A 14,092-nucleotide genomic window follows, 5' to 3' on the forward strand; every position below is an offset into this window, starting at 1 on the left:
TTTAATTTTGTAACTAACCAAAAAGATGTGTAATTATTTTGCGTTTTAGGTAATTATTCATTGCTTCTGTTTGTTTCGCCCGAAAGTCATTAATTAAAGAGTTAAACTGAACTGTTTTCTATTATAAAAGGTATGTGGGTAAAACATGTTAGCTTATATAAATATAATTAAAACAAAATTTTCATTATGACAAAATATTATCAGTGACTAAAAATAAACTGCAAAAAAACTTGAGGTAAACGTAGGGTGTTTTATCACACAGGCTCCCTCCGCCTATCCTGCCGCATACAGGATTCAGCGTGAAGCTGAAAAAGGATAAAATAAACTACTTAGGTATATGAACACTTTTTGCATATGTAGGTACTTTTAACACAGAATATTTATCAAGAATTTTGAAACATTAAACTATAATTAAAAACATTTTTATGAAATGACAATGTCAAGCAAAACTTCAATAACCAAATGTTATTATTTTATAAAAAATATCTACATACGTATATATTTTTTCTTCACATTTATTTAATACGGCATTCTTCATTCATCATCATTCTTCACATTTATTTAAAAGCGTGAATACGTGAATTAATAAATAAATCCATTAACCTAAAGATAATTATTATTTTCACATATTTACAAGAAAAAATTGAATTTAAATTTAACTACTTTCGATAAAAAAAAACATTGCAAATAAAATACACTTTACAACCTTTTATATCAATTTAAAATAAATCTAACGTAAAATTGTAGAAGTTGCAAAACTTACTTTGTGCCGTTTCCACGTCGTTTTCCCTGACAATATCGTCCGTTCAAACATCTCGCGTCGCCGGGAGATTTTTCTTTTAACCTTTTCATATCCAAAGAGGTCACTTATTTTTACAATGGCGGACGTTTTATAAGCGCACTAGTGACCCATCTATCTCCACCCGTCTGGGTTGACACTCGGCCCTTCTAATTCTTTTATGTATGTAAATGCTAAAGCGTCGAATAATACGTATCAAATAATAATATAATACATGATTTTTTGTCCAGAATTCGGCAGAAAGTGGGGAATGAAGTGTATTAACAGTAGGTTCCCTCTGCCTATCCTGTTATGTGCGGGATACAGCGTGAAGCTGATTTTTTATTTTTTTGTATTCTTGCATGTTTTTTTTTTTATCTAAATAGTCCACAACCTGTCACGTTTACAGTAAATGCTTGCAAAGCATTCTTTTTCTTACATATAAATCCTATGCCAATTTGAATTTTATCCTTTATTAAAACAATTTCATTATATTTATTAATACAATAGAACAATACGTTGTCAGTGTAAGTAAATTCAAAGAGTCGTCTGATTCTGTCCATCACAAGTCTATCGCTTTGAATATGAAAGAGATAAACCGGTGAACAATAAATGTCTCTCGTGAATGCTGATAATAAGGTTTATCGTAGAAGTTTATTGCTAACACGAGAAATTATATACATTTTTAAAAGTATCAACGAGTTTACATTTGTCTGTCAGTTTATAACCCGTTTATAATAATTGCTGTATTAATAACAATATAAACAATTTTTGCAAATAAAATTGCTAATTAAACTTAGAATTTTCATTATACCACGCACATAATAATTATATTATTTTTCATATTTATACTTGAACAGTAAATTTAAACAGCGTTTATTTTTAAAAACATATAAAAATAAAACTTCAGCTAAGAGCTAATATTAAAATATAACAAAGTGATTAATATGAGCTGAGCCAGCAATTTATCAGTTAAAGCGCAAAGCCCCGCAACCGTTATACGATGACATTGTATATCATAAATCTATACTTAATATAATAAAGCGGAAGAGTTTGTTTGTTTGTTTGTTTGAACGCTAAGATCTCTGGATCTACTGGTCCGATTCACATTGTTTTTGTTTTGTATGAAAGCTGCATTCTTCAGAAGTGCTATAGGCTATATAACATTACATTACACATATGTACTAATAAATTAAAATACTTTCTAATTTGACATGCAATTTATTCTGCCATGTTAATAACAACCGTCGCGTCGCTACGCGACCGTTCGTTACCGCGACATTTTGATATTCAACCTTACGAAAATAAATATAATAGTCACTTTTAACATTTTATCTAGATTGAAATTATAGTTTACTGTATAATATTCTAATAAATAATTAAGGAGATGTCACTGATTCGAAATGACCTAGCCTTCGGGCGGCATAGTATGAGTATGACCGACGCGATGAAAATATTCTTATAGTTCAAGCAAGCAGGCGTAGCCGCGTCCGGGTCCACTAGTAAAGAATAAATTGTAATAGTGTTACGCAGTTATTAATAAACTTTTGGTATAAATAAAAATAAATAAATAAACTTTGATTAAAGTATTAATTAATTCAGTATTGAATATGCAATACAGGTAATTATTAGTCGTCATGGCGCAAAGGAACAAGGGTGTGACTTAAACGCGACAGTTGTGGGTTCAATCTCCAATTGAATGAATGAATTAATATTTATTAATGTTTTCATTTCTTCGCTATGGAGCCCAAAATTAAAAGCCCAGTGTTGAATGCGGCCACTCAACACGTTCAAAAAATTCGGCGGAAAGTGTGGAACGGAGTGATTCAACATTAGATTCCCTCTGCCTACCCTGCTTCATGCGGGATACTACGTGAAGCTGATTTCATTTTTTAAATATAATTATTGTATGTTCGCTATCGTTGGACAAAATCAGGACTTTAAGAGAGAAGTGGCTTCAATTACACGGCCAAGCCCGGTGTCACAGCGTTCCAGACGTTTAATTAATAACCTCTCATCCCCTGTAACGACGGTACAGCTTAGATGCTGGCTATCAAAAATTGCCTCATTTTGTCGAATTAATCTATATTTATATGATGTTATTAACAATATACTTATAGGAATTTAGGAATTTTTGTAAGTGTACTTACCAGCTACGCTGCAACTATTTAGCAGGAGCTTAGAAGGTTATTTAAACTAGAAACGGCGTTAATGGTTGAAATGTGAAATATTTTTTTGAAAATAATGAACAAAGTATAGCAGCTTCATGCCTTTTCTCGTATAGCAGGGAGGGCAAAGGGAATCTTGTGTTAAGGTATCCTCTTTACCCTATTTTCATACATTTTTGGGAAATTGCGTGTTCATGGCGAATGCAGTAAGAAATATAATCGGTCCAACCGACATCTATCGAATAAATGAGTTTGACCGGTAGTTACATTTATATCTTTTTACAGTTTATTCCTCTAATAATGAAAGGAAATCGTACACACGGCCGTCGCGTTTCTCATCTTCAAATATGTTTAATCATCATATCTTAAATTAAAACCAATGTAATCTTTAATACTTTCAGTGTAAAATCTTTGCTTAAACGTAAATCCTATTATTCGAGTACAAACTGCTTAGAAAGCGCAAACTAACGCTAGCCCGTCAATATACCAACGTCTTTGTTTACAGAATATAGTCACAATTTGTAGAGGAGACGCTGGCTGGTGCTGTCTCGATAAGATAACACTGATCGATGTTCTGCACTTAAGCCTGCAAGGGCTGCAAGCTAGCGTGGGGAATCATTCTCTGCGAGAATATGAGAACATATTTTAGTGAATTATAGTGCTATGTGTGAATTATAGTGAATGTATTCTATATTGTTAGCATATTCGTGTAAAAGTGGGTAGATTTAGGTAAAAGCAGTGGAATTGTGTCAAACGGGAACAGTTGCTTGTAGGCGGAAGCCTTGATTGGAAGGTATCTAGTGTGTAGTGTTGTTATTGAGTGACACATGTCACTTATTGTAATTACGTGTATAACCTCTAGCCGAGTACATTAAAAACATATAGACGGTATGTATTTTTATCGTGTTATTTTAAAAATGGTAATATATTATTTTAAACGTACTTAGTGAAATGGAAACTGATCGATATATTAGTTATATTCGGCGAAGCAGAGAACAGAGAGTGTTTTGACACTAAGTTGCTATGTGGAGCTCTATAAAAAATAGTTTTGTATAATTTTTAATATACGGTACGAGCGTTACATGAAATTATTATAATGATTTGCAATTTACAAATTAGTTTAGGATGACACTATTATAATAAAAGCAACTTTGTATTTTACTATCAACCTCACTGTCAAGCTCAAATTTTCTGCTGTCATTATGCGGTTGATTTACACAACGATATTTTAAGCTATAACGACGTTACGGCCAATTTATAGATTAGAGACAATACATAAACTATATTTATGTTAAACCTTATTATATATTTTAAATAAATTACGTTTCGGGATATCAATAGTTAAGCCAGACTATTATTAATTATAAGAACACAATATTTCAATATTTTAATATTAGAATTTTTTTTTTCTGTAATATAATATTAATTATCTATATTTAAAGTTATAAATGTCAAGATCTTTTCGAACATAAATTTTATTATACAGATAAATTAATATTGCATAACCATAAAACACCATGTATTTTATTATTTACTCTAAAGGTGATTAAAGTAAATAACCAGTAATGTCAGTGGGTTTATAGGTAATTTTATAAAATCTGGAATTTTTTTACATTTTCAAACTTATACCTAAATGGGTGGACAATAAAGGAAAATGGGAGTCAAACTTACAATTGGTTCATTGCTTTTTATTGCTACCACAGGTGAGGGTTTATTGTATAAGTACCGGCAATATAAACTGTATGAACGCAGCTTGTTTGTTTAAAATGTACTTTGCAATTTTATACAAAAGTTTTACGTTTGTATTTATTTGACAGCCAGGCACGTGTCCAGCTAGTATTTCAGGCTACGTGTCTTTTCGGAATTTAAGAATTGTATTGATTAAGGATTTTTTGATTGTAGAAAATAAGGATTGATCATTAACATTCTTCTTATTATAGATATTGATTTCAAATTTCGTTCTACTATCAGCAATATTAATAGGTATAGGATGTATACTATATACAAAGTAATATATGTTATAAAGGTATATTTATATATCTTGCGCTCGTCTTAGTAATAAAATGCTACAAAAAAGTAAATTTACATAAATATATAGGTGTTAAATTTCTTTTTAGTTAAAAGCGTAGACTACGTCGTGCTACGGCATAACAAAAACTTACTTACTAATATATATTTATTCTTTATTTCACTGTGTTTCCTGTACTCTTTTCACGAAAAAAAAATGTTCTAATCATCACTCGAACATTTGTAGTTATTTAACATTTTTTTGGGATATAATTATATAACCCAAAAGACCCAGTTTTGTCGAAGTCTTATTTATCATTCTATATTTTAGCAATGTAATTTTCCTTATAACACATTCTATCAAAGTAATACCTTTAGATACATAGAAAGCCATCGATTTAGGGATAATCCTTTAGATCCTAGTCTTCTGGATCAAAGCCAAGTGAGCATAGCAGGTTGCCCTCACTTACTACGGAGTGTGCTTACCCGAGAGCCTATTACAAATAAAGCGATCCAAATATGTTTATATATGCATTACTTGAACATTCACATACATATATGTATATAAATATTCATAGATAATTAACTTTATCTTATAATAAGCGGAAATTTTATTATATTTTTGTAGTTTTATTTGTAAATCGGAAATAAAATTAGAATATTCATGAACACGGATTGAGGCGACTCGTAGTACAGCGGCACAAACGTGCGATTGTACACGGTTATAGGTTCGATTCCCCCTCGGGCAAATGAATTGTGTCTTCACTCTGGAACGGAGTGTCTTAACACTAGGTTCCCTCTGCATACCCTGCCATATGCGAGATACAGCGTGAAGCTGAAACAAAAAGCTTAACAGATTTATAAACATTAGGAAGGATATTGTTGTTCTGTATAAACATATGATTTAAATCAAATCTTTTTAACAAATCATAGACATTTATTCAGTAAGGCCTAAATAAATAATATTTAAGAGGCATATTTCTCCCTTTCCCCTATATTAATATATGGGTTCCTTCATTTCCACTATCACATACATACATGTACCTACATATAAGTATACAACTAATTCACCACGTTTAATTGGTATTAGAGGTCACCATCCATGTTTATCTCAATTTGGCGAAGCATCAGGGCTCAGTCCGCTGGTACAGCGCCGGTACAGCGACACTCACGTAATGGGCTCTAAATTGCTTTGATCGTTTTTCCGGAAGGTTAATGAATTTTCTCGCTCCAATAAACATTTCGGTTCAGCGATGTGATCAACTCTTCACTGTTATGATGTTCAGTAATATTTGTATGAAATTGAAATAACAGTTACTTCATATAGTAGGAAGAAGGGAAGCTAGTGTTAAAACACTCCATTCTCCGCTTTCGGCCGAATGCTACCGAAAGCGTAATGTTTTTATTGTTTTTTTTTGGTTTATGCCAAAGTAATGTTGGTATAGAGCAAGGAGCACTCTACCCTATTATTCAGCAGGCGAAGGTATTAGCCTGATGAGCCACTCAAAGGTTAATCTCGTTTTTATTCAACTGAAATGGGTTTCAGAGCTCGTATGCACGTAAAAAAATCATTCCTGCCTCATGTATGTTATAGTATGTATGTATTTACGTATGTGTGTACACCGTATGTGTAGATTACTTAATCTTTAAAATGTTATCTAATATTATGGGGGAAGGAAGATTTGTTTTATAATTGCCAATCGATATGTGCTTAATAATATAATTCGGGAAAAAGAAGGAAAATAGACCACTTGTGCTTTAGAATGGAATATTAAAAATTCTTGAGCCCTTATTCAGATTAATTGTTTAATATGCAGAAGCCGTTCAATTTTTAATAATGGAAGGGCGAACTTACAAAAAGTAACAAAACCGATGACTCCTTTAAGTAAAATTTATGAAGAATTTGTATAACCTTTTATTAAGTTATACACAACCAAAATGGGGAACGCCTTGTAATAAAATTGGTATAATAACTTGCAACATTATTGATTATTGCCTAATGTAACATTATACAAATAATTGGATTTTTTATTTATTTCAATAATTATGTTTTTTACTTGTATACCTCTTGGGGCAAAAGTGAGATTTTTTTTTATGGCTGTGGATTCGATTCTCACTCTAGGGAAGGATTATATGTAAACTATTTATATTTTCTCACTTTAGAAGACTTACATAGGGTTCCGCCTCTCGAGTCTCGATACGCAATTTCTCTAAAATTGAACAGAATATGGGGAAGAGATTGTTTAAGACTAAACTCCCGGTCCCGTGTATGCTTTTTTTCTTTCTTTCATTTTTAGTATCTCTTTAAAATGTTAATATGTCATATTAATATGGTTATGTTTACATTTGTTCAATAAATATTCATTCCATATTTCCCACGTTAAAACTTTTACATAAATTTTATCTAACCTATGTAAGTTTTATACATTACTTCTCTTTTCATCAGGTATCTGGCACAACCACGAGAACACGGTGGCAATGAGCGGGGGCCCCCGCCGCGGCCGATAGTACAGCGCGCGCCCGCGCAGGCCCCCGTCCCCGCACTCGCGACCGCGCCCCCCCGCAGCCATGGTGCGTGACAAGAAGTCGCCCCACAAAACTGATTCACAGAAATGTAAGTCACGTTCTAACTTTACTTAGTGTTTACTTTTGCTCTAGGACCTTTGGAAATAAATATTTATATATATCTTTTAATCTACCTTTGGAAATAATATATCTAAATCTAATATATATATCTAAATAGATATCTTTTGTTCTTTTTGGTTTGGTATAGTTTCTCTGACTTGAAGCAATAGCGGCGAAATTCAATAATTGTTTCAGTTTTTTTTTCTTGCTAACAAATTTTAAGACATCTTCTTTATTAGAAAAAAATTATGTATAATAATTTAAGATTATTTGTAACATACTACTGGAATTTACGTTTCAGTCTGTTCTATGGGTTTGGCACTCGCATCGAGAATCCATGACATGATAAAAATTGCTTTCATTTTTATTGCAATTTTATTTTATAGGGTCAGTGGCAATTTATGTTTTTGAATATGAGTATATTTAAATATATTTGATGAAGAGAGAAAAATGTAAAATAATAAATATTTACTTTCCTCGAGTGGTAATCAAACCCATAACCTGTTGCGCTTACAGTCACACACATGTGCCAATGGGCCACGACTGGCCTCAACGCAATATTGCAACGTCTGTGAATATTTTAGCTGACTTAGTGCTTAGCCCCTGGATGATTATCTGGACTACTGTGACGTACATAAATTATAGTTATATACAGTTCTATTCATATTCATCAACAATTTTAGATTTCAATCAATAAAAATGTTAAATACGTTGCTGTAAATGCAAATATATTTCATATTTCAAATTATCATCGATCAATTCATAAAAATGAATAAATATTACGTGCAATTACAAGCGCAATATGTAAACGCGCACGAAGCCTACTATAAACTATAAATAGCCTACTATAAACTGTATACATAAATAGTTATTATGTATCGATGCAGTATACCGAAACAAAAATTATTATGTTATTTATTTGTATTCATATCGCTCTTTATTACTTATGCACTACCGTTATATCCTGCTCTATCGTAAGTTTATGTTAGTTAAGGTTACCTGTAAGAGATCACTAATAGTGATAAGGTCGCCCTTGCATGCTACTCTATGTCTTCTGTCTTACTATTTAGTTATGTGTTTGTTTATGTATGCAATAAAGAGTTTTATCTATCTATCTATCTATCTATACCGACGGTTTTTCTCATACAAGAAAAATGTAGAATCTATATGGGTATAAATACCAAACAATGGTACTTCGTAACATGGGGGCAATGTGGGGTTATTTTCTGAACGGCACCAGGATATAAGGTTTGAAGAGATAGGTTGGTGTAAACGCTTATTTAATTTTTTCATGGTAAATTTTTTGTCAGTAAAAAAGTAAATTTTTAGGGTGGGCATGGACCAACTTCCCTCCCCCTATGCCTACACCCATGCCTCGTTAACATTTTTATCAGAAATATGTAGTCTCATCAAATAAAATACGATATGAAACATTCGAGATGGATTGGGCTGTAAAAGGAGACGTTTAGGGAAATGTTCTACTTTGGTGACAACGCATAAAATGAGATTTACTATTGCCTGTAATATATTGTACTGAATTGTATACCTTTTATATAAATATATTCGAGAATATCGATCATTGCTGATGGATTCTGTATGGAAATGTCGAAGCTCTTTGATATTCATTTTATTACTGGGAAGCTACAATTCCAATTTATAGTGTGAAGACTTTATCCATGTGGAGTATACTCATATTACATATTGTCTTTCCTACGTGATAAAATAATATTCAAAATCTACAATCTTTAACCTGACATATCATCGATAGAAATACCTTTATGTTTAATAGAAAAAAAAATTGTATTATATTCTAATATCTATCCCAAAATGATTTTATTATTTTATCTCAGAAGTTACTTGTTCGTTTTGGTTTAATATATTTGTATCTTTGTCTGTTTGTTTATTCAGGTTAATCTTAGAAACAATCTGTTAAACTGATTTGAATGGCACTTTAATCTACCAATGGAAGATAAAAAAATTATATCCTTTGACGTATAGCAAAGGGGGCAGAGAGAACTTTATGTTAAAATGTCCTTTCCATTGTAATTTCCTCTCCATCAGAAAAAGGGGCATTGCGTATTGGCGGAACCCAATGTCATATATTTACCAGAGCAGGCAAATTAAGTTTCCTCGAGTCGGAAATGGAATCCATAACCTGTCGCGTTTTGCCTCTGTGTAAAGACTGGCCTCCGTAATACATATATATATATATTATATCATAATCATCAATACATATATGTGAGACTATTAAAATATCATTATCATTTGAAATGAAATATTACCGCCATAATATTAACTTTTTCATAGCTTCAAAATGTCACAAACCGTTTCATAAGCAGGTAGCTTTTCTCACGGTAATCTGGTATATTTCCTGTGCTGACTTTTAGATAGCAGAATAAATGGCTGCATTATAGGAGGCGCAATGCTATTTTATCTTTTGTTGGGGCCTTTTACTCCCTGTATGCCTTTAAATCAAGATATACCTGCACTTAAAGGAGAAATAAACCTTGTGAAAATAAACTATTCATAATGTTAATAAATTAATAAACACATAATTATAATCTGAATTTAATAGAAATGTTACATTATTATTGTCAAAACCAATGAGATGTCAAGAAATGGATCAAAAATGACGTTCCAAGATTTTCTTACATTATTATTAAATAAATATAAGGTTCTTTATATCTGGCGCTACCGATGGGGAAGAAAGGTCTTCGAATGGCGACCACGTCTCGGCAAAAGGAGTACAGGCCGCCTTCCAACCAGGTGGACCGACGACCTTAAGAAGACAGCGGGAACCCGCTGGATTCAAAGGGCGCCGGACGGAGTGGCGAGCATTGGGGGAGCCCTAAGTCCAGCAGTGGACCTTAAAAGGCGGATGGATGGATGATATCTGGCGTTCCGATAAATAAATATAGGTAAAGCGAGTTAACTCTATAAGTGACAAATGATTTGAGACACTTAAAATAAAAATAAAAAAAAACCGCCGACAACCATTAATTATCGTCCAACAATCTGTTTTATTAATAATTCTCACTAGAGCCGCACATCTCGGAGTAGGTACGTTGAAATTGAGATGTCAGTCGATACAATTGGCGCAATTTGACCGGAATCGCTGTGGGAATTGAGTCCGGTTGCCAAGCTGCAACTTATATGTTTCAATATATCTCCTACATTACGTAGAGCGGCCATGTTTTCATGTTAACAGTTATTTTTTTTTATTTTCAATCTGGTTTATATTAATCTAAGCATAAATCGTTTGAAACCGTCGTGGCGGAGTGCCATAAGTTGAAGGATGTGACTGTAACGCGACGGCTAGGGGTTCGTTAATATTTTCAGCTTTGACACTAAGGTAAAAAGCTCGGATTTGAGTATCGAAATGTAGGGAACGGAGTGTCTTAACACTAGGTTCCCTCTGCCTATCCTGTTGTATGCGGGACACAGCGTGGAGCTGATAAAAATAAATAAAATAAATCATAATTTCATCTCAGCGTGCAATCATAAGAGTTAGACAGCCATTTGTCTTGTTTATAATTATTTGGAGAGATTTATCGTCCTTGTTATTGTTTGTTAGCGACAAACTCCTAAGTCTAATAAACAGAGTATCCTCGCTGAAGACGAGAAATCTCCTAACTTCAGAATTTAGAATAACTTCCCTTTATCTCAATTTGGCGTTCGCATTATGTAATGTGTGCACATAGAAACATTTGTATATATATTTACTTCTTGTTAATGACTTAGTAAGTCGTTGCAGGATTTAAAAAATATTGCTAAATGGACTAAAGAAAAAAAAATAAGAAAAAAATATGAGAAATATTTTTTGAATTTAAACTTTTCACTCATGCTATCACACGATTCAATGGGATCTGGCTTCGCTTTTACATTCGCTTAAAATTGGGATATTCGTTTATAAATATATGAGGTCGGTGATAATATGGCCGTGGAAATAATATTTATTGAGCCCAGTCGTGGCGCAGAGGCACAAACGTGCAATTGTCAGTTAGACAGGTTATGGGTTCGATTTCTACTCGAGGAAATGAAATATTTTATTAAATATTTCATTTTCTCGGGTGGTAATCGAACTCACAACCTTTCGCGTTTACAGTCACACTTTGGGCATATTATTATCTATATATATAAAAATACTAATATAATAAAGCGAAAGAGTTTGTTTGTTTGTTTGTTTGTTTGTTTGTTTGTTTGTTTGTTTGTTTGTTTGTTTGTTTGAACGCTAAGATCTCTGGATCTACTGGTCCGATTTACTTTGTTTTTGTTTTATATGAAAGCTGCATTCTTCAGAAGTGCTATAGGCTATATAACATTACATTATACATATAAACTAATATATTTTAAAGTACTTTCTAATTTGACATGCAATTTATTCTGCCATGTTAATAACAACCGTCGCGTCGCTACGCAACCGTTACCGCGACATTTTGATATTGATCCTTATGAAAATAAATATAATAGTCACTTTTGGCATTTTATCTAGATTGAAATTATAGTTTACTGTATAAAATTCTAATAAATAGTTGAGGAGATGTCACTGATTCCAAATGACCTAGCCTACGGGCGGCATAGTATGAGTATGACCGACGCGAACGGGCAGATGACGTTGACAGTTTTAAAAATTTTCATACATTTTCAAACTATTGTTAATTTTTATGTAATTATTTGCTGTTTATAATTAATTTAAACTATACTTTGGTTCTCTTCTTATTTTATTTGATATAGCCCGCTAAAATTATCCTATTTAATAGAGAGAAATGTTTAATTATTTCGTAGAGTCGATATCTATGTACGCACGCACGGAATACTTTAGGTACTTTTCCTAATATTAAGAAATACCTATCCTTTAGTTACTTTTAATCCTTTTGTTGGTTCATTTCAATAACTCAGATAATTTTTTCTAATAATATGTATCTACTTATTATTCTTTTTAATTATTTAGGCGTATATTTCCTTACTTAATTCTAATGAAAATTGAAAATAATTTCATGAATATATTTAATAAATATTCTTATAGTTGAAGCAGGCGTAGCCGCGTCCGGGTCCACTAGTCTATATATATAAAATCGAAGGGTCACTCACTCATCACGAAATCTCAGAAACTACATGTGCTAGGAATCTCAAATTTTGCATAGGAGTTACTTATAGGACATAGGTATACCTCGCTAAGACGGGAATTTGCAATATTCGACTTCTGAGGGGTTGTTTTTGGGGTTGAAAGTTTGTATGAAACTTCGTTAATGCAAATGCTAGGAGTCTCAAATTTTGCATGGACGTCACTTATAGGACTCATGTAGAAAGAAATTAATAATAACGTAGTTCACGCAGGCGAAGCCTACTAGCCTACTATATAATCAGAAGTATAATACTATATACCTAAAAGCATATAGAGAGTATATTAATTGATGTCTTCATTGCAACTACCAGGTCAATATATGTATGTATGTACATGTCATCTATTGTTACTACCTCATTTAGTTAGTGTGCAAACATTTCAACTAATATTTGTTTAACATGAACTAAATTTAATTATGTATTTAAATACGAATTGATGTAGAATTTGTTTTCCTGTTAATACAATATGTGTTAATAACACTAACAATTATTAACTAAACTTTATATTATAGAGAACTTGTATTAAGAAGTATTTTTTTCTATATTTTGTTTTCATGTTTATAAATATGATAATTTTATATAGTTATATGTATTTAAATAATAGTTACCATAAGATATTTAAATTTATTATTACATATACATATGTCATTAGCAACTATGAAAACCTCTGGAGAAATAACGTATCGAACTATATAAATAACTGAAGTACACTAGAGAAACTTCTACTTTTGACTTAGATTTATGAGGTAACTTAATGCTTCGTGAATAAAAGCGGTGCAAAATATTACACAATGCATCTGTACCATGCAACGAGCAGTATAAATAAACATCTTCACTACATTTTCTTTAGAAATATTAAAAATAATGTTTATTTTAAGTAAAGATTATTTAGCAAAAGTAAAGTATAGCCAATTTTAAGTATGTGTTAAGGATTTTTTGAGACCCTAGTGTTAAAAATCACATTGCTTAATCAAAATTAATAATTAATTGTTCTTTTTGTAACTTAGCTAAATAATAATCGTAGGCGTTGTAATTTATTAGAGTTTAAGCTGGATACTTTCGACTGCCTTAGGGCTCTACTAGCTTTCTTGAATCACGATGTGTTTCTGACATGTGACTTTAATCGACATGAGAATATATAGTAAAAACGTGCACGTGTAAATACTAAGCTGTATTCTAATTGCCTTTGCTGGTAATTGAACTTGCAAATTTCATGACATCAAGCGAAGGAAAAATATAATGTTGATATAAAAAAAAATCTTTAAAGTTCTTTTTTAATATTTTTGTGTTGTAACTTCAATTGTTAGGTACGTGGTACGTAACACACTTCCAATATTTTTTCTATAACTATTTTCAGCGTGAAAATAGTCTTTTAGTAACTAAAAAATAT

At 31.9% G+C, this 14,092-nt stretch overlaps 1 protein-coding gene across 1 annotated transcript in view; it reads left to right on the forward strand.

Annotated features, from left to right (window-relative positions):
- The window catches only part of LOC146538165 (uncharacterized), a 121,788-nt gene that overhangs the window by 9,597 nt on the left and 98,099 nt on the right, over positions 1-14,092 (forward strand). The window contains exon 2 of the mRNA XM_085186287.1: positions 7,400-7,567. Coding sequence (XP_085042413.1) covers positions 7,522-7,567 — 46 coding nt within the window. The 5' untranslated portion in view covers positions 7,400-7,521. The remainder of the gene's footprint in view (positions 1-7,399; positions 7,568-14,092) is intronic.

This window comes from Heliconius melpomene, chromosome 6 (genome assembly GCF_056956725.1).
Source record: "Heliconius melpomene rosina isolate 202511_hmr_F chromosome 6, ASM5695672v1, whole genome shotgun sequence".
NCBI classification, from domain to species: domain Eukaryota; kingdom Metazoa; phylum Arthropoda; class Insecta; order Lepidoptera; family Nymphalidae; genus Heliconius; species Heliconius melpomene.